This window comes from Anopheles funestus, chromosome 2RL, assembly GCF_943734845.2.
Source record: "Anopheles funestus chromosome 2RL, idAnoFuneDA-416_04, whole genome shotgun sequence".
Taxonomy (NCBI): domain Eukaryota; kingdom Metazoa; phylum Arthropoda; class Insecta; order Diptera; family Culicidae; genus Anopheles; species Anopheles funestus.
This window is the reverse complement of record NC_064598.1, coordinates 32,426,862-32,454,325: the sequence shown is the minus strand read 5'-3', so window position 1 is coordinate 32,454,325 and position 27,464 is coordinate 32,426,862. Positions and strand designations below refer to the sequence as shown.

Genomic DNA, 27,464 nt, shown 5'->3' with positions numbered 1-27,464 from the left:
CAAACCAGAACCAGAGTTTTATTTTTTCAACGAGCCTGAACATGTCGCTATCTGTTATAAGACCCCAAAATAGACATTGTATACATTGTATACCAAAAATAAAAGAAATATATATTTTATTCAAAGGTCTAACCAATAAATCTATACAAAAAAATCTATTTTTGCTTTCCGTGATTGAATATTTAGAAAAGATAACTCACGGGTAATTTGTTTTCTTTTTAATGCACTTTCCAATGCCTTAATCGAATATACTGATCAGAAAGAAAAGTTCAACATCGAAAATTTATATTTAATTCCACTTGAATTGAATGAAATTCATCAAAACTGAATCTGATTCAGATTAATGAATCTGAACGAATCTTTGAGCTGAATGAATAACTCTGAATTTCTATTTTGATAGCAGCTTATACTCAGAGGATTCATTAATCTTTCAGGATTCATGAATCTTTCAGGATTCATGACTCTTTCAGGATTCATGAATCTTTCAGTATTCATTTGAATTTATAAAAATTGATTAATATTTTGTGAGTCGGCTCAAGATTTGAATGACTGAAGATTCATTTGACTCTTTTCAAAGGATTCAATAAGCACAATACCGATCAAAACATTTATTACATGCTGCTAATGCACCGATATATGTATACTCTCTCTCTCTCTCTTCTTATGTAAGTGACCCAACCATCGAACAGCATGTAAATGCAATTTTCTTATCACATTGCATCTGCTATTAACCGGGATGAAGTGCAACACGGTAATAAAATTTTGTTCGAATTAAAACCCAACACGAACGCTTAAACAAATATTCTTACTTTTCCCGTCCGCTCACTGGTGGTTCGAAAACTGCTTCGGATGGGTTTTGCGTTTACGAAGGCAAAAAGCAATTGCACCAAAGATGGTGACTTTTTTTTCGCTTTTGCAAACCCGATCGATCAGAGTGAAAAACGGAACTCTACTCCACCAGGTTGGCATTTTGCTAGCTATTTAAACTCTCCCGTCTTCTCGATCTGGACACTTAATCAGCGGCAAAGAGGAAAATTGCACCCAGCACTGAGCGTGATTCATCCGGAGGAAATTCCATTCCCTAGTTCGCGGCGTAGGAGTTTTAAGCGTTGCTATGCCGTTTGCCGGTGTGCAATCATTCGAACGATTGTTATTAAATCTTTCCCAGCATCGGTAAGGAGGAAATAAAAACGGATTCACGTTACGCTCACGCGGTTCGGCCGTTCGGCGTCGGGCGAAGACGAAAATAATCTCTAGCTTTATTAATTTAGTTCTGAAGAATTCTACCTTCCAATTGAATGAAATGCTTGCGCCCACAAAAGAAAATTGTTATTTATTTGATGTTGTTTCATGGTTTTCATAATGAAATTACTGTGAAGACTTGAGAAAATTGGAATTGGAAATATAACGTAAAGTATTTCAATCCAGGTAACGCTTATGCAATGAGGTTTTTTTGTAGCAGAAGGTAAGAAAAAGTTTGAGAAAAATGAAATCATTTCAAAGATAGGTATGGAAACGAACATGTTTCGACAAAACCATGGTCCCAATAAAGAACTAGAAGTTATTGTTTCTTGAGAGCATCCTTTCAAGATATGATTTTTCGTGTATTGAAATATGTTGCTACCTTTATTAATAAATTTTTCCGAATTTTCCTTCCTTCTTTTCTTTTCCTTACTGCTGCAGTTCTGTAAAAAATTTCGTGTAGGTGAACGATGCTGTGAATTTGAATGTTTAGATCCACCCGGTGAGGACGACATGTATCAGGTATGTAGCATCGAAATGAAATTCAAAGCAACTTGTTACATTTTTTTATACTGCATACCTTTCGTTGCTAAAAATATCCATTTTTTTCTCTCGCTAATTGTTCCTTAACCATTCAGTAGTTGCTTCATTTGAAATGCATTTCATTGTATCACTTCCTGGCTTTTCCTCCATGGAAAATCGTCGAAAAAAACGTTTTCCCACAATTAATTGAACCACAATTCCCCGTGCTCTATCGTTACCCGCAAACCATCCAAGCTGCACACGAAAAAAAAGCATTTCCGATTATTCCATCCATCGTTAAAACCAACTCTCCCGTGGCACCGAGAGCTTTCGCCGTTGTTCCATCTGCACCCTTCATCCGTACGCCATATTGAAGTGCGTTCATAATTTATCGTTTACCGGAACATTTTTCTTTTTCCCCCCTCCATTCCCAAAAAAGGAAAACATTCAATGCCATTACTCAACAGCACCGATTACACCGACAGGCTTTTGCGCGCTTCAAACTAATTTTAAACTCTCCCTCACCGTCTCCATCTTACGGCGAATGCCTTCGTTTCCTTGTTATTCTGCATTGATATATATACAAATACTTTTCCCGTGCAATTCTTCCCCCAGGAACGACTCCGGAAGCGGGCCGAGATTCTGGCCGGAAATGGGGCCAACCAGCTAGCACGGTCCGGCGATTGGTTCTGGTCACCGGTGAGCAGAGCAACCGCAGCCGGTCTACTACTGCTAGCGTTAGTGCAGAGCGTTACGCAAAGGTTGCTACTGCTGCCGTCATAGCTTTGCTGAGGGTATAGCACACCGGTATGTTCGTTTCTTCGCTCACCGTCATAACACCTGGTGGTTGCATTCGCCCGAAGGGCCAACTTTCGGGGTACGTATCGGTGGACTGCCGGTGGCACGATTCGGCGCGTTATAGAATATTTAAAAAATCGGAAAAAGCAAATAAAGTTCTAAAGTAATGCTAACTGCTGGCTTTACCGGCCAGCGCACATTACATAATGGTAAGGGAACACAACGAGCGAAAATAAATTAAAAGGGGAAAATAAATGAGATGCTACATTTCTACAACCTACATTTCTTTAAAACTTAACACTACAGTAAAACCGTAAAAGCTGTAAAACCGTGATTATTAGCAGCTGCGAAAGATGCAGCTAAAAAATTTGGAGGGGAAAACGACATAATAAAAATCGACACCTTTACGAACACCAGCAAGTCCATCAAGCGAACAAACAAAAAAAACACAATTAGAAAATCAACCTAGTCAATAGAGTATAGCTTTTAAAGAGATTGAAAAGAGCAATTGGTACGGTTAGAGTCGGGGAGCATTCTAAAGCTAATAACTAGAGCAAAACTTACTACATGAAGCGTAGCAGCAAAAACGGCAAACTATTGCATCAGATCCTATTTCTTCTACCGGTCTCTACAAACGATCCTCAAGTTTAAAAAAAAACTATATTTCTCTACTAGCAAATACCTTAATACCCACAGTAAATAACACAGATTCAAGGCAATTGCGGAGCCAACCGGAAGCGTTCAACCAAGCGCGGGTAACACTGGAATTAGACGTAACGGATCACGCCCACGGTACGAAAGCACTTCCCGTTGGTCATGTCGGTAGTTGGCACAGTGGAGCGCATTGAAAAAATAAAACCGCCCCGTTTTTCCATTTGTTTCCTACGGATGGAAAATGTGTTTCTCTAGCTCCAAAAAAAGCCCGTTAGACAAACTAGCGTAACGTGCAGCCAGTGCGCGGCTTAGAAAGATTCGTGCGTACCATTTGACGTACCCGTCCGCGTTCCCACAAAAATCCTCTTACAGCTGAAACAGGTTTCGGTACAGTGATTGTATACTTAAACCTTCCACGAAGTGGACGAGCACACACTAGAATCTAGCTTTAACCGAACGTAACACTTTTAACAGTAAGCGCGTGGTTGTTATCCATAGACACTATCCAGTGCTATCCATAGACACACGAGCGCATCGTTAACGGTCTGGAAACTGATAAGCGGCGGAGTGACTTTTTGCATGGGATGGGGTGAAGTAAAGCTGAGCTACTAATAACAGTAGCGCCCTCTATCGTGTGATTGAGCGGCAACGTCAGTTAGCGGTCGAACGGTTTTATTATTTCTTGTTTTGTTTAAAACTATGTGGAGATTGGACATTGGTATTCTTGCACTCTTGCCTTGCTTTGTTATATATTATTTAACGTTACTTATTGCTTAAGTAAAGTAAAACGTCTGGGTTTTGCTTTGAAAGAATTGGGAATTGACATTAGCTGCTGATAACATGCTATAAATATACAGATGACTTTTAAAAACTGTTGTTTTAATTAAAATAGAAACATTTTCACAAATGTACCTCTAATATGCCTAAAAAGAAAAAAAACAATTCTATGGAAAAAAATTAAAAAAAGCGTTAAATTTGCTTCGATTTCTTATGCACACCACACCCAGAAAGGAATTACAGCGGAAGAAATGTAAAGCTTGACCTTGTTTCAAGCATTTACTACAATTACACCCGCCATAGATCTGGGAAACTTCCATGCACAAAAAGCTGTGCCAAAAACCCGATCGGCCAAGTTCGCTTGGTTCTGGAAATCGGATTTCATTCCAGAAAGCAGCTAACCTTTTCAAAAGAACGATACTGTGTTTGCAGCATATTTGTACTGTCCAGTAGTGCAGCTGCTTTGGCAATCTCCAAGAATTCGATCCTCTCTCTGCTGCATCTCGACTCGAAATTTGTTTTCCATTTTAATTCAAGCACAGCTCTTGAAGCTGGCAGAACTTACCAGAGGGTATGCAAAAGCTCTGGTTGACCCAATGCCAACCACAAGCGAGATAGTATGCCTAGAGAACTAGGTCGATGGGAAGTTGGCGACATGACCTTTCGATGTGGTTGGCAAATTGAAAATTTAAATTGAAGCTAGTTATACATCGTATAACCTTCCCGCAACAGCAGGGACTTCGAAGAGAAGATTCAAAGAGGGAGACGAACGTTTTTTTTATAATTATTTTCTTATTAATTTAAAGCAGTGTATATTCTATAATTGTTTCATTGATTTCTATTTTGATTAAAACATCAAGCTTTTCTTACTTATAAGTTGATAAAAAGGTTTTCCAACGTCATATGAAAATTTTCTTCCATCAAAATAGCATTTCCAATAAAAAAGCCATTCATTTTCAAAAGTATCCTCCGGCAGGAGGCAAAGAATATCAACACATCAAGCAACATAAAGTAATCGATTGGACAACAAACAATTCATACCAAGAATAAATAAGCCTATTTTAATCGAAGTTTGGGAAAGTTTTACAACAATATTTTGCATATTTCCATCATAGCAAAGCATAAATATTACAGTATCGAACGTCCAGAGCAATCCACTCAATCAATTCAAAATCGTAAAGCACAAATTGATGTTTCATTCACCAAAGCGCTGGTAGTATGTTGCCAATAATCTCAACTCAATACAATACCAGCCTCTCTGTTCGGCGTGGCTTTATCCATTTTACATTGTTAAATAAATAAAAAAATTTACGAATCAACATTTTACGGTTCTAGCAACACAAAACCCTTTTTCAAGACGTTCCAACACGAACGGTTGGGCTCACAAATCACAAATAAATCACAAATTTCCATTTTTTTTATCAAGCCTTTTTTTCGGCTTTCTCGCAAAAGGGAAGAAGTGGACAAAAATTGATTAGATCGCTTCCGGTCGTGTTCCGGAACCGAACTCAAAAGCATCATCCCAACAAAACCATGTGAAGCGAAAAATCGATCGGGATGACATTTTTCCGGTTATCCTGTTATTTCACTGTTCTGTTCTTGCTGCGCAACATCAGAAGGTAGGATTAAAGTCAAAGGTACGAGTTGAGGTTAAGCTAAACCCCGGTCCCCCGGAACCAGTCCACTGTTTGTGACAGGTGTTTCATACACCGTCTAGAACTACCTGTCAATTGGTCAATGAATTGTTCAAAATGAAGGCCTCCAAAATCCCTCCCGGTTTTGGGGAATGGATGTGTTGGATGTTTACAACCAAAGAAAAGCTCTACAAAAGCGCTCTCAGCGCTGTCTGCTATCCTCCCGCCAGAAATGGTGGGCTTTTGTGTAGTATTAGTTTCCTTAACACATCAATTTAAAAAAAAAAGCGAACCAAAGCACAGATAACCCCTTCCGGCCAATTCTGGAGGTTAACCGAGCAAAAAGGAAAAGTTAACCCTTGTGATGGGGTTGTATTTCTTTTTATTTTTTTTTTAAGAAAATCCCTACCCGACATAAGAACTCAAGCTCACCTGATCCTTCCATCCAACTTTTTGGACTGGGCTGTCAAAAATCGACCATCGCGCGTGCTCATCACCGAGGGATCGATTTGTAATGCCAGTCGTACCATTCGTACACCAACCACCTTCCGGGAGGCTGTAGATAATATTTTAAATTGCTCTCCGGGGGACTATGAACAATGCAGCCCAATGCGATCCATTTTCGGACGCTAAAATTAGGTTCATAAATTTCAACCCCCACACACTCGCACCCTCGCAAGCCCACACACACTGGATATAGACAGTCAAGCACACACAGACACAAAATGTTCACGCAACCAGATGATTTCAGTACAGCTACAACACTGACAAAAGAAAGAATCAAATAAAAAACAAACTTAACCGAACCGACCGAACATCAAACGCGTTTGGATTTGTTTTGTGGTAAATATCAAAACGCGACACAAAGTACACGGTTTGTGTGATGTCTCTCTGTCACACAATCGCACGTTTCTTGTAGTGGTTGACTCTTGGCGCAGTGAAATAATGAGACCCACACACACACACACACATACTTCCAGCACGATGGTGAACGAAACGAAGCGTGCACTCGCTTTGATCCTGTATTCAGGACGGGGGAAAAGCTTCAAAGGATCATACGACCCGTGAGAGTCTTTTGTAGCGGAGGGTTGTAACTTTTCCGTTTTTGGCAAATGTTGATGCATGGTCGAATTTAAAGCACATAATTAAAACAATCACAGTGATTTACGTTTCTTTTTTTGTTGATGCTTTTCCTTGATAATGTCAACAATTGTGCGACATTTTTGTTTTATGTCACATAATGGGGTTTTTACAGGTGAACTGCGATAACTCTGCCCCAGCATTGTTTTCTACTTTATACAAATGTATTTACTATTTCTGTACCTTTTTTGTATACAAAGGTGGACTGTTTGTAATTTGTTTGTTCCTATTGTTGTACAAAATACGAGAGGACAAATATCAGATTTATGTTGATTATTATCAGATTATTGTGGACTTTTTGCTGATATTGGAAAACAAAGATCAGATTATTGCTTGTTTAAATGTTATAGGGGATTTATTCCATTTTAAGCCTAATTGTATGTAATTTTTATATCAGCTACAAAACAATATCATACAAACAATCCCTATCATTCATCATTGCTGTTGTTCAATGTTCTACTATAAATCGCTTTGCTATAATTTCGTGTCAAATCCTTCGGAAAACATCACACCTTACAATTTGCCTGTAAAAGCGTTTACCCATGAACCATTACAAAAAAAGGAAAGGCTAACGCTTGAAGGACGTCCGCAACCGAAAGCGACAACATATTCAGCGAACTGTTGCAAAGCGATACCTTTGGTGCCTTTTTGTACGATCAGCTTACGCAAAGGCTAACAAACCCAACCGAGTGCTACTCGATACAAGGAGATGGAAAAACGGAACCACCTTAACATTAAAAGACAGCACCCACTCGCTCGGTACCACAACAGCCCAAAACACGCTAAATTGGTTGAACTGTCGCCATAAAAATGGAAAAGGATAAAACCTCCTTAAAATAGAAAAAAGACCAATACAGCAATGAGGCATGCAGAAACGGAAGGAAGAACAAAAAACCCCCAAACACCCCAAAAAAAAAAAGAAAAAACCACCAGCACCAAACAAAGAGTAAGCCACCGATAATTTCATTGTTTGGCAGCGAAAATAGATAGATGAGAAGTGGAATGGAAGAGAGCAACAAAAAAAAGGATACTACAAAAGGATACTGGCGACATCCGAAACAGCAACAACAAACAACAAACAAAACATCGCTCCTATAAAGCGCCAAATGAGAAGCAACAAAAAAAACAGAAGGCAACAAAAATCTGTCCCAATCGACCGTGCTCGAGTGGAAAATGGAGGGATCAAAATTTTACCATCACCACGATAAGTAACAGTAATCCGATGGGAAATCGTCCATGGAAGGCCGTACGAGATGTGTACGTGTGTGTGTGTGTGTGTGTGGGGGGGGGGGAAAGTGGACGAAGCGCAGCAATTGGGGCGACACATTTTTGTCATCGATTTAATGTATCCACAATAGTCCCTTGGAGAGTGTGTCCCATGTGTGTGTGTGTATGTGTGTGTCCATTTTGGTGTGGAAAGAGTAGGACACTTCCGGGCATGGATGGTGCATTGGATACTGCTTACCGATACACACATAAACATATCGCATCATTTGAACATGGTGGATGAAGGCTCCCACATCGGTGAAGGGAAATAAAGGAGCAAAAAAAAAAGGTCACCAAGCATGTGAATGTACCCGGAAAGCGTTACACACCTTCTTCATGCTTCATGCAACGTGCCGTAATTGAATTTTGTGTAGTTCAATGGTTCAAACCACAGGCCGCTCTGGGTTTTCTATATGAGTCTGGGGACATTTTATCAAATGGTTTAAACCTTCGTGGGTTCTAACGGACGGAAAAATGGAAAGCAATTTTTATCATACCTCACGTTAACGCTCTTTCCTTTAACGCAAATTGATGACGACAGATGGGTTTTTTCTGTGTGTGTTTTTTTTTCTAACGAGTACGATCAAACGTGCGTCGGAATGTTTCTGAAAGGTCTGTTCTTATTAAGCTGTTTGCTACCGGAATGTGTAGAATTATCTTCCGGTGAACACGGTATTGAACTATCGTCATACCTCCGGAAAAATCGTGACAAAAAATGTTGGAAAAATGTGCTACAATGGTGTCTGTTGTGCTCTGCCGAAATGGGTATATAAACACGTCAAATAAAATGCCAACGAAATTACCTCCATGTGTGAGGAATTTCAATAATCTGCAAATAAAAAGCATGTTATTGTTTGCATTTGACTATACGGAAATTCATTTTTTAGTATTTCTTGAAATAAAGCTTTAAGAATATTAACGCACTACTGATTTTAAGTAGATTGCTCTGTCATGCAGATTGCATACTTTGAGGCAAATCGAATTACTTCAGATTGCAAATTGCAGATTGTCTCCAATTCTTTATCCTTCATTCATGGAAATAATGCACAATATGATTTATCTCTACACTAGGAAAAGAAAATTCATTTTAAATGTTTTACAGCTTTTCTCTGTGAATATGCGCCTGGTGGTATGCAATTTTCCAACTACTTTCTGTATCAGCACTAGTGTTGGATAAATCTGTTTCATAGTGTTGAATAAATCTGAATTAATCTTCGTATGGAACGAATGACTCTGAATCATTCATATTCAAGAGATTCATGTATCCTCAAATATTCATGATCACTAAAAGATTCTTGAATCACAGATTTTTTTTCTCACAGATTCGAGGCTGCCCGGTGTTGTATGTGGTAGCGGGAAACAAGAACAGAAACAGATATCAAATCCCATCCAAATATTTGATGATACATAAACCTTTGACAATTAATTAATCTTTGAGGATTCTCCAACTTTTTTGGAAGTTGAATCATGATTGGAATGACTCTTCAGTGAAAATTCCTATCAATGATTCTCGTCCTAAGATTCATTAAGCACAACACTAATCAGCACCAATGTCTTGTTTGTAGTTCAGAAATTGGGTATAAAATCGTACTACTCTATTCAACAACTTCTGGAAACATATCGATAAAAAAAAAACAAAACAATATAAAAAATTTAAAAATGTTGCTTTAATGATGTATATTATCTGGCTCATTCTATAACTTGGAAGAGAACTGTGGGCATAATATCATCCCCATTGTTTCTTCGATGATTAGGAATCGTAGCACAAACAGCTATATCCTACCGAACTACAGATCTGGACTAAGAGAAGGCCAACATTGCAATTTAATTTATCTTCAAAAAAGCAGAATTTCTATACAGAATTGCTGTAATAATCGTTTCGATACTTATATATAAAAATATAATATTTTATTGCGGTATCTGATTTTGAATGGAATCATCCAGTTATTAATGTATGTAAAATAATCTAAATGCAAAATGCTCTATTTGAAGCAATAATTCTTAAGCATGATTTTCTTGTATTGCAATACGCAATCCACACGATAGGGATACCATAAAATTACTAACCAACAAAAAACAATACTCTACACAAAAAAAATTATTATATTAAATTTAAAACAGTATCAACAAGGCAGTTCTTGTGAGTTCTATGGCTATGATCGCAAGTGCCCAACATTTTTACTGCTCAAATTATAATCAAATTAGAATTTTTGTTCATCTTGTAACAAATTGTGCAAAACCTTCGCAAAAGCCTGTTAGCATGCTCTTAAAATAAGAATATACTTTAGTTTCTTTATTACCATGGCAAAATTTGAGAACAGTTTCACGCTTTATCTTATGTTTCTGGAAGGTATTTTTTACTTTTGTTTTGTGTTTTTTCAAAAAGGTTCATTAACCTATCAACTTGTTTTATTACTCTTGTACAGTAGCTCTTGTACAAATACTCAATGGAACATGTACAAAATATAGAGTATTTTTACATTTAACCCACAATCCAGGAAAACTACAACCAATGGGAGTCGGTTTCAAGCATTACTTCCCATTGCCAAGCCTACTCGGCTAGAAAGCATCCAGTTTTAAAAGTGCCATTTAGTTTCGTTTAAAGGAATTTAGAAAAAATCCTACTCTCGCTGTTACATTAATGTACATACTGCAAAACAATACCCGCACTAAAAACCAAGTTGAGAAGCAAAACCTCTCAACCGTCCTCACTCGTTAGTAGAGAATGGCACCAGAAACGGTTACAACGGTCTGAAACATCTTATTACATCCATTCTTAAAGCTCATAGCCCACAATCACACTCCATTATGAAAGGTTTGTACCGAACGAAAAAGAAATGAAACACTTCTGTTCGCTGAAGAAGTGACACAATTTTCATATTGATATTTCTATTGGGAACGTTCATGATGGTTATGATGATGATGTTTGACATCATCAATCAAAATTCCGCACATTGTACACCGATGGCAGTATCCCGAATGGGAGAAGGAATGCGACGACCTCGAACAAAACATTATGAAATCAAGAAGGTGGCGAATGTTCTAAAGAAATCCGTTTGTTGACATTAAATATTTAAATAAATTTTCACTACACAACTCGCACGTGCTACTCATCGTTTTGATTCGTTTTCAACAACTTAAACAATAGCATCTTCAATTTTTAGCAATTAGCAATTGAAAGAAGAATCAATTTAATTGAACGTGATATGGCACAACCAACAAGATACCCAAAAGCATCAACTTACACCGAAAAAGAAAATCACAACGCTCGAACAATAAATTAATCAACAGCAACAGCTTAATTTACTTAGAAACACAACGCTTTCTTACAGCTCTTCGTTCGTTGTTCTTTTGTTGGAAACTTTCGCTCATCTTCATAAAAATGTAGATCCAGAGAGAGAGAGAGAGATGGTAGTAAGGGAGAGCACACGCGGATAGTGTAACAAACATTGTGGAACAAAAGTGCAAATTTGTACAGTAAACGTTTCCCAACCAAAGTTGGACCTTCTTAAAGTATTTTTTTTTTTGCCTTTACCTTTACGAAGCGAGAGCTGCTCTTCAAACAACTATAGCTGGGGTGGGAAAGAAAGCAAAAAAAAAGACAAACAAATACACACACACCGATTGATGATGAAACATAAATACCAACAACGCTTCTCAATCACAGCCGCGAAGTGTAAATAATTCCTTTAGCATCTTTCTTGCAATTGCAAGCTTGTATTATTATTTTGTTGTCTTTTGCACGCTTGAAAAACATCAAGTAACTGTTTTTGATGATTTTTTTTTTGCTTGTTTGAATTCCTCTTTCCAACAGTGTTGCAATAACGGACAAATTACATTCAACGAAGTGATGCTACTACAGTAACCGATAGCGATATTGAGCGATGAGCAATTTATGTCAAATTAATGAGCTTTAAAGCTTTGAAAAGAATATAATCACTCCCCAAACAGATTGGAGACACCGTTTATTAAAGTCTCGTCTATATAAAATGTGGTGAGAAAATGTGCCACCAAGCTTAACGACTTGGGCAGAAAGTGAAGCAATTGATGATGGTTGTGAAGGTACAGGATTAACCCCCAAAAAACCCTCAACCGGACTTTCATCCTTAAAGCTTGAAGAGAATGAAAGAATTAGCAAACAAATACAAAAAAATACACATTTTCAGCCTTATCAATCCTGTCTAATGGTTTAACATTTAGGCCAATTAAACAACTGTAACTTCAATACCCGACAGGCACCCTGTCGTTTTGGGTGAGGCTTGCTTGACTTGATTATTTCACTCGAAACCATTAGCCATCGTCAAGGAAAACGGAAAGGAAATCCATCGATGGCAAATCATGGCAAAATGTTTGCGCCCTGTTCCAGGAACTAGTCACAACTTGGAAAGAGTTTTCCCACGGATCAGGATTAACCCAACGGGTATGGAGGAAAGAAAGTAAAAAAAGTTTCTTCCTTACGGTTTCCCAAATATCAGGCCTAATCAAACGAGCTCTAGGGGTATCTAAGCGGTTGGTGTTTTTTTTTTTTGATTCCTTTTTTCCAACTGAGAAGTTAATTTTCCAAACATCAAAAAGCACCGGGTTTTTTTTTTGCACGCACTCGTGGAAATTTGGTCACAACTTTGCTTGATTCGGTGTTCTTTTTTAATGATGGTTTAATACCGCGTTTTGAAAATGATATTTCGTTGGAAGCGATTTTTTTTTTGTGTTACACATGTATCATGTTTTGCTCCATTTTGTTTTAGTCTAGTTGTTGGAAAACATTCGTTTTTTTTCGACTTTGTTGCTCATTAACTTTGTGTTTGTTTAGATTTTTTTGGTTCTTACCAGCATCAAACCAAACACGATGTTGGTATGTTTATACACATTTACAAACATAGGGAGGTTGAAAAAGTTTTTTTCTTTTAATGATTATCCTGTGGGAGAAAATCAAACAACAACACAAATGGAGCGGAACGAACATGACTGAGGGGGGTTTTAGATCATTCAGAAAGGGGTAATGGTAGGATTTAGAACAAATTTAAAAAGTCACTCCATTATGCTGTTTAACCAGATTTTCCAGACCAGTAAAAATGAACAACGGTTGATAGGAAAATAAACAATGAAAATAGAAAATGCAAGACTACAAACAAAAAGTATTAATAGCAATTTGTGCACGTTTCATTTCTCGCCAAAAAAAAAACACACACACAGAATAAAATGCAAACGTGGGATTGGATTTGACTGGATTCGTACAAATAGAAAGCAGATCAACCAATCTAATTTAAGCCTGTTTTGCTGCATATAGTTGAAGAAATCCAGCTTCAGGTCGAGCAAAGCATATACGCGTGCAACGTCCATTTTTTTTTGTAAGCTTTGATAAGCTATTTTCGTTAAAACAACAGCTCCCCCTTTCCGTGGGAGGAGAACACACCACTATCGGATGGAAGACCAAACCACACATGTGTGATGCTACTGTTACATCTCAGCGAACCACATCCCCTTTAATATACATAAGCCAATTTTTAAAGATTTTTATCATTGCAATATCAAAGCAGCAGATTGGGGGGAGAAAAGCAACAAAAAAAAACATGATTAAGATAATAAATCTTACAAGCAGCGCAACGTTAAACAAAACCAAGCGCGCTATATCTCTTCACGGTTACAGTTTAAGAATAATGTTGTAACGCTGCCTAGGCGCTCCAAACCATTCGCTTCGGAAGGATATTGAGATGTCGTGATGCAAACAGAGACACAAATATAAAAATAAACAAATACACACCATCACCGCATGGGTGAAACTCTGCCCTGGGAAGCTAACGAAACGCTTCTTTCGCGCTGACTGCAAAACGACTCCAATCAACTTTTGGGGCGTATCGCGTTTTTTGTTTCCCCTTTTTTTCACACAACACAAATGACGTCCAAACAAGGGGAGGGGAGGGAAAAAAAAGGAAACCAAAGGGAACCAGAAAATACTACCACTGATTATGGTGGTTTTGCTTTAGGTTGATGACGGCGATGATGATGATGATGATGATGGTGACGAGAGCTAAGATAATAAACGGTAAAACGGTGCAATGATTCTGCTGGTACGATACGTGTCGTCAGCATTATCAGCAACCGCCACCAGGTGATGATAGGTTAGGAAATTTAAAAATCAATGGATTAAAGGAGCTAAAAGCATGGCGCGATGGTCTGGCTGCTGTATGATACGTAAAGGAAAAGAAAATGGAACAAAAAAAGTAAAAAAAAGAAAAACGAAACCGATCCCTAAACAACGGTAACTTAACTAAAAAAGTAAAACAAAACAAATACAGCACACAGAAACTAGAGTGGAAGTGAAACGCGAGTGAAATAATAAAACAAAAACAATGAAAAATGGTGATGGAAAAAGCAGAACGTAATAGGAAAGTATATAACAAAAAAAAATTGTCCATTAGAACGCTGTAGATCTTCAAGCATCGAATCGAAAGCTGCAGCATGAAGCTAGAAGAGTGGGACGCGGGGGAGAAAAAAAAAACAAATGGAACGGAAATCACTAAAAATCGATAAAAAATCCACAGTGCCTTGTTTGCTGCAATAAGAAAGCTTATTAACATCGTCATTGATGGCCACGGCCATTTTGCGTGCAACCACCTTTTAGCGATGCCGGACGATGCTGTGTCCTCCTTGCTAATTTCACAAAATGACAAATTGCATACGAAAATACAAACACACACACACACATACCTAAAGGAATTATGTTGCACTTGCGTCCGGTGTGTAATTTTGCGCAATAAAAAGCTTGTATGTGTAGCATTACGTACGCCCTTTATGTGTGTAGCTTTCCTGTGTGCGTGTGATGGTCAAGTTGGTTTTAAAAAAAGAGGGGTGCAGAAAGGCTAGTTTTAGGGGTAGGTAGAACATGGCGATCATTTGCACCATCTCGACCATATACGATATGATTCCTAAAGCCACAAAGCTTTAGAACGCTTTTAATTTTTAGTTGTGATGCGTTTGCATACATTGCGGCGCCAACCACTGTCCTTCGGTTTTCACGAGCGTTGGCAATACGATGGGAGGGGAGGCGGGAAGGGGGGGAAAAGCGAGGAAGAAGTGAAATAAATACCACACAGATTATGCATATCTCGAGTATAAGATAAAGTGATTGTTTTTTCCCATTTTTTCTGAAGAAAAAAAAAGATAAACTATAAACACTGTTAACGGCGCTAAATCGGCGCTTCGGGTGTAGGCGGTAAGAAAAATCCTTCCAAACAGCTCTAGCTCTAGTTTAAATTTAAAAACAAAATTGATCCTAGCAGCCTGCGCAAGGCTTGTAGGTAGTGTTGGTGGTTATAGGCAATCACAATAAATTAATGAAGAAACACGTCAAACAAGTAGGCGCCAAATCGCTCCTGTCAAACACGTGGGGGGGATGCGTGTTTGTTGTTTTTTTTTACTCACTAAAAGCTTCTCCGTTTCGCCAGAATACTACTTACACTTAACGATGTGGCTCAAAGCGCAAAACAAAACAAAACACACTATTCCCTATTGGACTTTAGATTGTAAGGCAAACAAGCATACATCAACTGATAGGAATTGAGGTGCAGTCAAACTGCGCCTCGCAACGATATCGCGCCTAGCTAGCTAGACTTCTAATGGCTGTACTAACAAAAGAAAAATTCACACAAAACAAAAAAAAAAAAGGATGCCTGTAATGGCCCATCCCAGGTCTGCATGTAAAATAGTGTTGGTTTTCTCTTACAATCGTTAAAATTTTTCAAATGTTTTTCACCAAATTTTCAAACATTGTTCTTTATTTTCTACTAGAATGAGATTCGTAACAATGCCAATTACAAACACTCAACCCTAGATGGTTTTGAGCTACACTTACTGCAAGCGATAGTGTAGTAGCGTACAATAAGATGAGACAAAATGAATGAAGAGAAAAACGCAAACGACTCGAAACGTAGCACGCAAAAAGGGACACTTAAACCAACCAAGCTACGAACGTACGAATGCAGTAGGGGTTTTTAACTCACGTCCTTAAAACAGCAATGCTAAACTAAACCAAAAGCCGAAGGCGCTGTGTTCCAAAAGGGTGGAACAAATATTTCCAAACATATTCTTACCAAAAAAACAAACAAAAGTGAAACGAAACACGCATGCACACTAATTGAAGCTTTATTCCTTTTTGTAATGAAAATGTTGAAAGAAAGAGAAGAAGAGAGAAAAAAAACAATAGATGAAATTCATCGACAAAAATAACAAAAAAGTAACACTAACACACTAGAAAATGAACAAAACAAATGAATCTTATAAGCAAAGCTGAAACTAATCGAAGGGCAGAAAATGGGGAATGAAGAAAAAATCAAACTAAGCTACAAGAGAACTACTGGCGAGCAGAAGAAGAAACCCCCCAAAACAGATGGAGTAATAATTTAACAAGATAAAATAATTTAAATGGTTTTGACATCCGACAGGAAATTAATCTTAATGAAAATAAACTTAACTTAAACTAATAAAAAAAAAACAAAAACACAAAACACACAAAAGTATTGTGGTAAAACTTTGCTCCATTTTGTCCTGATATAAGTAATGTTTGTTTTCTTATACAATTATTAGCATGACATGAATATATCACGCTTATCGGTTGAAATGTTGTAATGGTAAGTAGTTCCAAATGTAGTAAATTTATTGCTTACCTGATTCTGATAATGTTGAGTTTTGGTCCGATATCACAACACCTGAATATATACTACCATTTCAAACACATTTTGCTACACTTTAACTTTTTGGTACACAACTAGCGAGAACTGAACTGAAGCCGCAATCCATCGGGATATATTCAACTGAACGGAAGCCAGCTGTGAAAAATAAACCGGCAAACACAACACACAACATAGACGATCACACGGATGCGAAGCACTTAACCCGCACGGAACACTTGGCACGGCATCGAGGCCAGCTGCACAAGATGAAGCACAACACAACACACAACACGGATGGCACCACGGCAAAGGGAATTATTACGCTTCCGATAAATAAGATTTGTCCCCTCTCGATAAAACGCTTCCGATTTATAAGATTTACATCCTTCTTGTAACCATGGACCGCGAAGAGCACATGCTACTTTGTTTATATTAATGTTGTTATGACATTCTGTCATGTGAGGGAGTATGTTTGCACTAGCACTGCGCTATGTAGTATAAACCGATACTCGATCGGTTTTGTTAAGTTTAAGTTGTCAGTGGTAGAGGTGCAGGGGCGTCAAATTTATAAATAAAGGGGCCAAATCTACTTTGGCATTTTTGCTACATTTTTAAAGTAGTTTAGTTTTTAATATCGAACTAGTGCCATTTAACGGTTACTTTAAAAATTCACTCCCAAACATGTCAATCATGACTGATCTAGAGCAGTTGTTGCGCTGTTGCTCTGCACACCTTGTACATAGCAATCAGCTGTCAAATGTCTTGCTAGATCACAACAATACCATCCTTCAGCTAAAATAATCCATAAACACGGATTGTTCTACACAAATTGCGTTTACCTACCGGTTCCTGTTTATTATACGAGTAAAACGCTTTTCAGATGGCTTTGGTGCGATCATTGCAGTGAGTATTGGTTTGTAGTACACAAATTCCACAAAACTACCGCTCGTATCGCTTTACGTAACTTCCAGAATCTTGCTGCCTAAGCTACCGACAGTTCCATTCTTCAGCGGCAATCTAGCAAATAGCCTCTCGGAAGTAACGGCCGGTGGTGCCTGGGGCTTCCTTTCCACACGGACAGTCATCCGCAACCAATTTCCACGTGCACGAGAAACCAAACGCGTCCGTGTGCACGGTTGGTTGAAAAGGATGTCTACTCTGTCCGGTCGCCGAGTGTTGATGAGAAAAATATTGAAAGGAAGGCACGTGCTATCGCATTAAGCTTGAGCATTTGGTTTTTAGTTGAATAGTTTAAACTGAAGGAAACCGTAACATAATCGTATAATAGAAAAAACACTCGCCATTAGAGGAGGAATAAAATGAAAATGCGATGGTCAGAAGTTTGTTACACAAAACAAATAAACTCATGGTAAAAGAATATAATTATGTGTAATTAGCAATTAATTTTTGTTGAATCCAACACGTTTTAATTTACTTTCTATATCGGTAATATATTTTTCGAAAAGAACATAATTTGACCGCTGCAATTGAGCCTGAGCCACCTTGTGTTCGCTTTTTGTTTACCAAATTTTGACAGCTGCTTCACAGCATCATAACAAAGTTTCACGCAGTGCGACTCTGCTTACGCTCGGTTTCCCCGATTTGCGTTACAACGATGGGCTCAAGGGACGAATGTACGTTCGAAATAACAATTACCAACTTCAGTACCTGCTGCCGGCTCTGCTTATCGTCGAACGAGTCTGATCATTACTTTGACATCTCCAAAACATTGCTTGCATCGGATAATGATATCACATTGATAGAAGCTATACAGAAGGTTACCAGCAATGAGGTAAGTGCGGCTGCCGCGGTACAACGTTAGCATTGATGGGGATGTTTCTCTAAAGTTTAAACGTTTCAAATCCTTCCCACGCAGATACTTTTAACCAGCAAGCTTCCTTCGAAGATCTGCAAATTGTGTTCCACCCGTCTGGACGATGCGTATTGCTTCATTCAAGATTTTTACCGCACTAATGAGATGCTACAAAATTATCTCGACGAGGAAGCACTCGAGTCGAACGCTGAGGAACAAAATGCCGACAGCTATGCCTCAGCCGAAAATGATGAAATACACATGGAAATCGAACAAGATGAAGAGTTGAACGAACACCAGCAAACGGGCGAGAAAGAAAGCGAACCGAACGATTGTTTGGAGAGTGAAAAGCGTGCCCTAACAGCAGTCGAGATCGTACTGCAGCAGATTGGCACAAAAGTGCCCGAGCCTAAACCTCGTTCGGAACCTCGTGCCACCACCGCGCACCATTGCAACGTATGTGATAAAACGTTCCTGCGGCGGTCCAACTTGGTCGATCATTTGCGGCTTCATGCACAGGTCAAGATGTACGAGTGTGATTACTGTGACAAAAGTTTCGTCCAGTCCGGCAACCTGAAATCGCACCTGCGGACGCACACGGCTGAAAGACCGTTCGAGTGCAACATATGCGGCAAAGCGTTCACGCAATCGAGCGCCATGAAGACGCACCTGTTAACGCACACGAACGTTAAACCGTTTTCGTGCGATGTGTGCGACAAGGCATTTACCAGCAGCTCCGATCTGAACAAACACAAACGGACCCACACCGGGCTGAAACCGTACCAGTGCATTATCTGTGCGAATCGGCACTTCACGCAGAAGGTGCACTTACGGAACCATCTGACCCGTATGCACCCGACTAGCAATATAGCGAAGGCGCTGGAATTGGGAATTGTAAAATGAAAGCAAAACAAATGTTGATGTCACAGAACCGTTTACCGATCTGTTTGAATAGTTTTTCCTAATTGTGTTGATAATGTGCATTAGTTATTTCTTGATATATTTGGAATAATAAAGCCCATTACACACAATCACTTTCTGCGGTCAAAAGACTTATTTTTGTGCGTAACAGGTTTTATGCGATTTAGAATGAATAAAAATCACGTTTTTTTATAATGCTTTTCTGTTCTGCTTAGTGATTATGCTTCATTGAACTTTGTTTACATGTTCCATAAACATTTAAGTCCGTTGGTTTACGACCAAAGTCTAGTTTTATTTCACAAAGACTCGGAAATGCCGGCGGAAGAAAAGCAAAACCGCGATATAAATTACTTCCTTTCGGATGATCAACAGCAAGCGTCAGTTGCTCAGTGAAGTGTTTAATAACAAGAAAGAAACCAATTCAACTATACACCATGTCCGATCCTTTATCATTACCTCTGTTGTATTGTGTTTTTCTTCATATCGTTTAAGATTAAATTACAAAAAAACCCCTAATAGCGAACCCGGTAGCAGGAAACCGGTAGCAGGTGTCAGAATCAGGATCGGAGATCCGGGCGCCGGATATGCTGGAACAACCGGTTTTATCTTTTTCACCTCATGGCCACAAACCCCCCGGGGCCAACACACGTCTACTTCTTCTTCTGTTGCTGCTGTTTCTTCTCCTTCTTTGCCGCGCTGGCCTCACCCTTCTGCTGGGCTGGTTCGGGCTTGCGCTTCGGGGCTTCCTTCTTGGCGGCAGCCGCCGGTGCTGCCTCCTTCTTCGCCGGCTTCTTGTCGCCACCGGTTGCCGCAGCTGCTGCCGGCTTCTTGCCCTCGGTCTTCGGAGCGGCCTTCTTGGCCTCGGGCTTAGCGGCCGCCACCGCCTTCTTACCGGCGGTAGCGGATGCCGCTGCCGGCTTCTTCTCCTCCTTCTTGCCATCCTTCTTGCCAGCGTCCTTCTTTACCTCCTTCTTGGGCGCATCCTTTTTCACCTCCTTCTTGGTGGCATCCTTCTTCACCTCCTTCTTGCCGCCGGTTGCCTTCTTGCCAGCGTCCTTCTTCGCGACTTCCTTCTTCGCAACGGCACCCTTCTTCGCGCTGGTTGCGGTGGCGGCGGTGGTCGTAGTAGCCTCCTTCTTGGAAGCGGCTTCCTTCTTCTTGGCCGCAGCCAACGACTTCTTGTCCTTCTCCGAGGTCAGCGAGCTGCGGGAGTCGCGCATGGACGACAGGCGCGAATGACGGCGCACACGCTCCTGGCGACGACGCATGGCTAGGAGTCGCGAGTACTGCGCTTCCGCCTCACGGCGAGCCTCCGAACGGCGCTTCTTAATCAGCAGACGGTGTCTCTTGCGCTGCAGCACCACCGGGGTGATCAGGCGCTGAATCTTGGGCGACTTGTAGCGCGGCTTCTTGCCATCCTTTACCGGCAGCTGACGCTTCACAACATACTGGCGCACATCATCCTCCTTCTTGTCCAGATTGTACAGCTTGCGGATGTTGCTCGCACGCTTCGGACCGAGACGGCGCGGCACATTCACGTCAGTCAGGCCGGGAATTTCTTGCTCACCCTTGCGCACGATGATCAGCGCCAGGGCGGACAGGTTTTGATCGACAATGCAACCACGCACCGACTTACGCTTGCGTTCTCCGGTACGACGCGGACGATAGCAAGAGTGGCCCTTCTTCAGGAGCAGACGAACACGAGCTGAGAAGGAAACGGTTGCAATTAGAGCCTCCGAACGAGCAGCACCACAGCCGTTTTGATTCTTTCCACTTTTACTTACTGTTGGTCAGCACACCCTGCTTCATGGGGAAACCCTGCTTATCGTTACCGCCGGCAATCTTCAAGATGTAGCCTTTCCATTCGTCACCGAGATGATCGGCGGCAAGTTCCGCGCCCATACGCTTGTCATAGAACTGACGCAGCTTGTGGTCATCCGAGGGGATCTCGAAGGTCTTCTGAGCCCCCGTAGCGGGAAACGAAACGTTCAACTGTAATGCAAAAAAAAGAGTCAACACATCGATTCGATTCCAAAGCATACACCCCGGAACATCGCCATCTTATCCAGAGATCGGTTGTTTGTTGCACTGAAGAACCATCGAAACATAGGGATGCAATGATGCAATGAAAAAAATTCAAATTTGCGTTATTAATATGGCGAAAGCATCAGTTAACCATCGTTAAGATCGGGGGTCAACAGGGGGATCGTAATCTCCATCTAACAACTGGCCTATACTTCATCAGGCCGGGTTCATCATATCCATCCCCCGCAAGACACGACTGTCAAACATTGGATACGACAACGAAACACACAGCAAGCTAACACGCGTTGCCTTGTGGCCGACAACCATTTATTGCACCATTTCTGCTTCACCAGACTGTTTCACTGCAACAAACAAACGCAATCTACTAGCCCACTACTTAATCACAACCGCAGCAGATCAATCAGCACCGTATTTCATGTTTATTTCAGCATTATTCGCTCGTACCTTCATTTTACACGTCTATTCCCATACACTCCAGGAGAGTAAAAAGGCTGTCAAATCGGAGCGATTCTAGCAAGCTGAACACCGCTACCTACTTCCGTTTTCCGTCGTAATGACGTTTGTCACTGTCAATGATGTCGACTTTAGGCGGGGAATGCGTTCGATGCGAACCAGCACGCAGATGTCGCCTTATGTCGACATTAAATAATGTAATTTGGAACAAAATATTATGTTATTCTACAATTTGTTATTAACCTTCTTTTTCGCTACAACTAGGGACCAAATTGCATTAAACAAAATTAAATTTTTATTTCTAGCAACAATATCTGCATGGTTAATTTCTCGACTGTTTTAGCAATGTTGTATTCGGAGCAAAACTCCGATATGGAAGATTGATGAAAGTAAAATGTTCGCGTTTGTGATTAATCATCACTCTTTATTTAATTCTATCTTTTAGCTTTTATATCTTTATCAATATTTAAATTTTTACATTTCCTGTTCTATCGTCGGTGCATTGCAGCCTTACCGCACTAACATGGGTATGGATTCGAAGCCTTTTTAGGCTCTCCATATCCTAATCAATATGTCCACGGTATACAGAAAGGCAACATATTTCTCTGAAATACTGAGTTTATTTACACGGGGAATCCCGACCCCCTGTTCTCCATGTTAGAGGATACATCCTGCGGGACTTTAAACAACTAGAATGCTTAGATCTTCCGACAAGATACGCGGTTGTGAGAGATGCCCTGCCCACCGCAAAGAACCAGTAACCATGAAATTTCGTTTGGGATTAATAGATATCAACGCACGCTACGAAGTCGACAGGCCAACAATTGGAAACTCAACTCAAGGAACACCATTGCGAAGGGGTATTTATCAGGGCTATCGTGCCTACTACGGGCTCCACAAACTTCTGCGATGTAGAAGACTCCAGCACGATGTATCGCACACTGATACGCCCGGTAGTCCCCTACGGATACGAGCCCTGGACTATGCTAACGAAGGACTATCGAGAAGAATGAACCACGAGCTAGTTGGGCTGGTTTTTTTTTATTCATTAGCTCAGCTGTGTTGGCTTGCCTGCAGAGATCCTGACGGTTGTCAAAGCACGAATGATACAGTATTCCACGCACAATGATATGCTGCAGAGCAAGATCTCTGATAGGTTCACATTTTTTTTATTAAACCATAATCCATTAATTACAATACAAATAGCAAATACAGATAATTCCTTGTCATTCGCCAAGTTTCTTTAACTTTTCTCTTTTTTCAAGTAACGCTTCATAACCATAAAATTCTTCACATCTTTCGGATTGGCCGCAGCAGCAGCAACATCACTATCGGATGTTGATTGCTGTTCCATCTCTGGCTCCGGTTCCATTTTTAGCTCAACAGCAAACTCACCCAAACCGATAGATTTAAATGATTCGATTTGTGGTATCCCTTTAATCGGGGCGTACGTATCTGCCTTGTTAGCTTTTTTGTTCCGTTCCGTTGTACCGCGCTTTCTATGTTTGCTTAGATCTGTGTTTGCATTTTCTGCACTTTCACCATTAACTTTAGCATCGCATCCGTCATCGGATAGGAGCACTGCAGCCTCCTCCGTTGTCGTTGCTGTAGCTGCTTTCTGCTTTTGTGTAACGTACGACTGCAGCCGTAACACTCCGTCACTGTCCATCTTGTACCGGTTGTTGCAAAAACCGGGCGGTGGTCCAATGTTATGCGTAAACCGCAAATGTTTCGACACTCTGATCGAGAGTTTGTGCGAGAATTTGCAAAGGTGACACGCGTAAACCGGTACGGGCAGATTGTAATGCCAGCCGATGTGCTGAAAAGGGAACAAAGGGAACGAGAATAATTGTAGCTGCAGTGAAAACGTTTTATCCACAACCATGCATCGTTTACCTTCTTAATGGACACTTCCGATTTGTAAGCGACATTGCATCCAAACTCTTCGCATCGAAATATTTTCGTCTCGTCATGTTTTGCCAAATGCTTCGTTAGTTCGTACTGGGTGAACGTTGCGTAATCACACTGCTGGCACTTGAAGTTACGCAGCTTCATGTGCCTTCGAAGCATGTGCTGCGCTAACTTTCTGGCACACTGGTACTTCATAGGACACAGTGCGCATTCATGTGACTTGTCGTGATTTTCAATGTGATTGTGCAGCAAAGGTTTAGTAGCATAGGTTCGGTCACATTGCGGGCACTTATATTTACGATCTTTGGTACGTGCGGTAGAGGGAATTCCGAGAGAGAGAAGAAGAAACACAAGAAAGAAAAAAACAATTAATAAATTAGATGTGAATCGATGAATCATCGAGATAAGTATGCCCGAAAATACTTACGGGCCATTCCCAACTGGCGGGTGCAATGATCAATGTACTTTACACGCGCCCACAACATAGTACCACAGTTATAGCACGCAATTTCACGCTCGGTCGAATGCGTTCTGATGTGCTTCTTTGCTGCGTCCATGCAAGTGAATGACTTTTTGCAGAGCGACCATTGGCACTTTACTGGTTTCCTCGTCGATTTCTTCCCCGGTACAAACATATCCATCATATGGTACTTTGTATGATGGAAAAAGTCCATCGCTTTGTTGAAGCGTTCGTCACAATCAGCCCACTCGCAGCGAAACATATGCGGCCGGTTGCTTATGTTGTTACGTGCACGGCTATCATTTGTGCAGCTGGGCAGCCGCATTAGCATATGTATGCTGGCACCGTGTACCTTCAGCTTCGTGTGATACGCATGATAGTGCACGTGGCCAATAAAATCGCCCCCTTCCGCGGTGTTGAAATCGCACAGATCCCACTTGCAGGTATAGCTTCCATCTTCCTCACCAACTGTCGTTTCAGCGTGCGATTCTACGTGTAGGAAATATTTGCGATCCGTTCCGGTCATGAACTGGCATTTGCCCCACTCGCACTCGAACTTGTAGCTTCTGCGCTTCATGTTGTCCGTATAGTCGCCAAGTGCTATCCTTATGGGGGTCTGTTGCAAGGGTAGCGGTGCAAGGAAAGGAAGCGAGATTAGTTTAGAATCAATCAACTGTGATGCGCGGATCATTATTACCTCAATCGCTGCAGTATCAACCTCCTCTTCTTGATATTCAGCATTATCACACTCTCTCAAATATGCATGCAAAGACACTTTCGTGTTGGTCGAATTTTTCCGAAGCCAAGCAATAACGGTTTCATGCAATTCGGACAAACTGCTATCATTTTCCGATGCTGCTGCTGGTGGCGATGCTGCTGCTGGTGGTGATGCTGCTGCTGCTGCTACTGCGTCCTTTTTCAAGATTGGTTCTGATACTGCCTGTTTCTCTGTGTCTTCCGCGAGCGAAAATCTCACCTTCTTTGGTGTCTTCACCCCTTCTTTGGGAGATAAACTATTTTTTCGTTTTTTCGAACCTACATCCATTGTAGAGCTTTTGTCTTACAGCATGTATTAAATTTCACATCCAGAATGAAACTGTTGAAAAGCGCGGGCCTAACCACATTACAACAATTCGGTGGTAAACACTTGACGTATGACGTCCCACTTAACGCCATGTCTATGTGATTGCATATGAAAGAAAAAGACGCAGAAGAATGTATATCAACAAATATCATTAAACAACCATTTTGATAACGGTCACTGTCAGTGGTACAAGAAAAAAGTATATTTTTCTCTCCATTTTTATCATTCCAACCAAAAAGCAGAACGTACATAAAACTTACCACAGAAACTGTCCAATTGTTGGCAACGATCATTTTTCCCATTTAGAAAGTCGACATTCCGCACCGCACCGAATGCATTCGATTCTATGTCGACTGCTGTCATGGGAGTGATGTCAAAAAAAAGATCAACTTCCGCCTTTACAACCCATCTACGCATCTCTTCAGACCTTTGGTGGTCTTTTCCGGCTGTCAATTGCAAGGAGGTAAGATGTGATCGAACTGTTGTGCGGCAATTTTCGTCAATTTTTTCACGGTTTGCCTCGCGCGACCGGAAAGAATAATGTCGACAATATTCGCCCATGTTGCTTTGGTTCACGTGCAGAACATTTGAGTGACTTTCGCGTGTGTAATGTGTTCAATTTTAACGGTACGTTTTTCCATTCCATTTCTTCCTGCATCGTGTTGCTGATTTGTGCGTGTGGTTGTTGTTCGCTGCTGGCATATCAAACCTTACCTTTCGCGCGATGGCGTGCGCAGGAGACAACCATGGCTCCGAGATATGAAATGTGCGTCGGCCTGAACAAAGGCCACAAGACGACGAAAATAAAGCAGCTCCAGTACCGCGGTGACCGCAAAGTCAAAGGAATCCGCCCGTCCCGTCTGAAGGGTGTAAGTATCCATTAAAGTTAACCAAGCAAGCCTCGCGACCGATCCTCCCTTGTCGGTGGTGTTCTTTTAACTTCCACCTTGTTGAAAAACACCTTTATTTATCCTCTCTTTACCATGATGAAACTTCCATTAATCCATTCACAGACTGTTCGAACTTGCTTACGAATCACAGACCGGCCAATGTTTTATTGGTCGTCTCTGTTGATGTAGTTTGCAAAATCGTTCTCGCTGGTTAATCTCTGGTTCTGATTCGCACATAGCACTCATGTGGCATAGTACCGGCATCATCCAGCCGTTTAGAACCGTTAAGTAAACGATTCGTATCACATTCTTTCTTCCACAACAGATCCAAACCAAGCACACGAAGTTCGTGCGCGATCTGGTGCGTGAGGTCGTTGGACATGCCCCGTACGAGAAGCGTGGTATGGAATTGCTGAAGGTGTCCAAGGATAAGCGTGCGCTCAAGTTCCTGAAGCGGCGTCTCGGCACGCACATTCGTGCCAAGAGGAAGCGCGAAGAACTGTCCAACATTTTGGCCCATATGCGCAAGGCGGCACACAAGTAAACCCTACTTGCTGTCGGTTGGTGTGGCAGTTACACGCCTTTTCGTTCGATCGAATGGTAATAATCACGATCATCCGTCATACGATCGATGGGTGGTTGTCGATACCATCAGCTTTACGATCGTGCGACTCACAGAACAATCGTGGAAGGGCGTAAGTTACTGCTGCCCGGGTGATGATTGATGGTGATGATGTTTGTGTAAGGATTGAAACATTCTTGAGAAATACAAAAAAATTTAAATCCACCATAAACTGCCCATTATTTCATTGTGTATTATGTTTTAAGTATGCAAGCACGGTGGATATATTGTAAGAATGGGAGATTTTTACAGGATATCACTCGGACACAGAAAAACTAGATTTTACTCCATGTGCAACTTGCCTTCTCCAGACTGTCTTGATTCCTGTTTCAATATCACGATTGATTGTATCCGGTGTTTGTCTTTCATGGATTGTATGAGTATTCTATTAGGTTTCGAAGGATTTGTCGGTGCTAGGGCCCGCCCTTTTCCATGGATTTTTTTTCAAAACTTTTCAATAACCTTCCGCAAGCTTTTGGGTAATTTGTTTTTCGACATTTGTATGTTGGTTTCCTTCGGGGAGTATAAGAATTTTCCATAGGGTTTCCTCTAGTTTTACTCA

The 27,464-nt window shown here is 40.8% G+C and overlaps 7 protein-coding genes across 10 annotated transcripts in view; 4 read left to right on the top strand and 3 right to left on the bottom strand.

The window, feature by feature from the left end:
• Positions 1-7,717, top strand: part of LOC125764369 (uncharacterized) — a 47,135-nt gene extending 39,418 nt beyond the window's left edge. For all 4 annotated transcript variants that reach the window (XM_049428537.1, XM_049428538.1, XM_049428536.1 and 1 more), the window contains 2 exons: positions 1,684-1,764; positions 2,380-7,717. In XM_049428537.1, coding sequence (XP_049284494.1) covers positions 1,684-1,764; positions 2,380-2,547 — 249 coding nt within the window. In that variant the 3' untranslated portion in view covers positions 2,548-7,717. The remainder of the gene's footprint in view (positions 1-1,683; positions 1,765-2,379) is intronic.
• Positions 1-17,167, bottom strand: part of LOC125764278 (furin-like protease 2) — a 365,455-nt gene extending 348,288 nt beyond the window's left edge. The window contains exon 1 of the mRNA XM_049428341.1: positions 16,697-17,167. The gene's annotated coding sequence lies outside the window, so the exon portion shown is untranslated. The remainder of the gene's footprint in view (positions 1-16,696) is intronic.
• Positions 17,168-17,454: 287 nt separating this feature from the next.
• LOC125764379 (39S ribosomal protein L34, mitochondrial) lies at positions 17,455-17,970 on the top strand. The gene is made up of 2 exons (XM_049428548.1): positions 17,455-17,605; positions 17,674-17,970. The coding sequence occupies exons 1-2, from the start codon at positions 17,583-17,585 to the stop codon at positions 17,921-17,923; spliced, it is 273 nt and encodes a 90-aa protein (XP_049284505.1). The 5' UTR covers positions 17,455-17,582; the 3' UTR covers positions 17,924-17,970.
• A 246-nt stretch (positions 17,971-18,216) lies between these two features.
• On the top strand, positions 18,217-19,549 carry LOC125764340 (zinc finger protein 26-like). Its single transcript, XM_049428492.1, has 2 exons — positions 18,217-18,494; positions 18,579-19,549. The coding sequence occupies exons 1-2, from the start codon at positions 18,318-18,320 to the stop codon at positions 19,416-19,418; spliced, it is 1,017 nt and encodes a 338-aa protein (XP_049284449.1). The 5' UTR covers positions 18,217-18,317; the 3' UTR covers positions 19,419-19,549.
• Positions 19,550-19,873: 324 nt separating this feature from the next.
• On the bottom strand, positions 19,874-22,055 carry LOC125764334 (40S ribosomal protein S6). The gene is made up of 3 exons (XM_049428487.1): positions 21,927-22,055; positions 21,221-21,428; positions 19,874-21,141 (listed from the first exon to the last, which is right to left on the bottom strand). Exons 1-3 carry the CDS (start codon positions 21,930-21,932, stop codon positions 20,087-20,089), a joined length of 1,269 nt encoding a protein of 422 aa, XP_049284444.1. The 5' UTR covers positions 21,933-22,055; the 3' UTR covers positions 19,874-20,086.
• A 1,028-nt stretch (positions 22,056-23,083) lies between these two features.
• On the bottom strand, positions 23,084-25,507 carry LOC125764315 (histone H4 transcription factor). The gene is made up of 4 exons (XM_049428457.1): positions 25,004-25,507; positions 24,274-24,922; positions 23,832-24,148; positions 23,084-23,754 (listed from the first exon to the last, which is right to left on the bottom strand). Exons 1-4 carry the CDS (start codon positions 25,349-25,351, stop codon positions 23,179-23,181), a joined length of 1,890 nt encoding a protein of 629 aa, XP_049284414.1. The 5' UTR covers positions 25,352-25,507; the 3' UTR covers positions 23,084-23,178.
• Positions 25,508-25,726: 219 nt separating this feature from the next.
• On the top strand, positions 25,727-27,074 carry LOC125764367 (60S ribosomal protein L36). The gene is made up of 3 exons (XM_049428532.1): positions 25,727-25,853; positions 26,128-26,259; positions 26,606-27,074. The coding sequence occupies exons 1-3, from the start codon at positions 25,737-25,739 to the stop codon at positions 26,822-26,824; spliced, it is 468 nt and encodes a 155-aa protein (XP_049284489.1). The 5' UTR covers positions 25,727-25,736; the 3' UTR covers positions 26,825-27,074.
• The last annotated feature ends 390 nt before the right edge of the window (positions 27,075-27,464 follow it).

Coding starts and splice junctions, on each gene's coding strand:
- LOC125764367 (XM_049428532.1), top strand. CDS start 25,737: ATGTCGACTGCTGTCATGGGAGTGATGTCAAAAAAAAGATCAACTTCC. Junction 25,854..26,127: donor CGGCTGTCAATTGCAAGGAG/GTAAGATGTGAT, acceptor TGGCGTGCGCAG/GAGACAACCATGGCTCCGAG. Junction 26,260..26,605: donor GCCCGTCCCGTCTGAAGGGT/GTAAGTATCCAT, acceptor CTTCCACAACAG/ATCCAAACCAAGCACACGAA.
- LOC125764340 (XM_049428492.1), top strand. CDS start 18,318: ATGGGCTCAAGGGACGAATGTACGTTCGAAATAACAATTACCAACTTC. Junction 18,495..18,578: donor AGAAGGTTACCAGCAATGAG/GTAAGTGCGGCT, acceptor CTTCCCACGCAG/ATACTTTTAACCAGCAAGCT.
- LOC125764315 (XM_049428457.1), bottom strand. CDS start 25,351: ATGGATGTAGGTTCGAAAAAACGAAAAAATAGTTTATCTCCCAAAGAA. Junction 24,923..25,003: donor TTGATACTGCAGCGATTGAG/GTAATAATGATC, acceptor CCCTTGCAACAG/ACCCCCATAAGGATAGCACT. Junction 23,755..23,831: donor CGGAAGTGTCCATTAAGAAG/GTAAACGATGCA, acceptor TTCCCTTTTCAG/CACATCGGCTGGCATTACAA.
- LOC125764334 (XM_049428487.1), bottom strand. Junction 21,142..21,220: donor GCAGGGTGTGCTGACCAACA/GTAAGTAAAAGT, acceptor TTTCCTTCTCAG/CTCGTGTTCGTCTGCTCCTG.
- LOC125764379 (XM_049428548.1), top strand. CDS start 17,583: ATGGCTTTGGTGCGATCATTGCA. Junction 17,606..17,673: donor GCTTTGGTGCGATCATTGCA/GTGAGTATTGGT, acceptor CGTAACTTCCAG/AATCTTGCTGCCTAAGCTAC.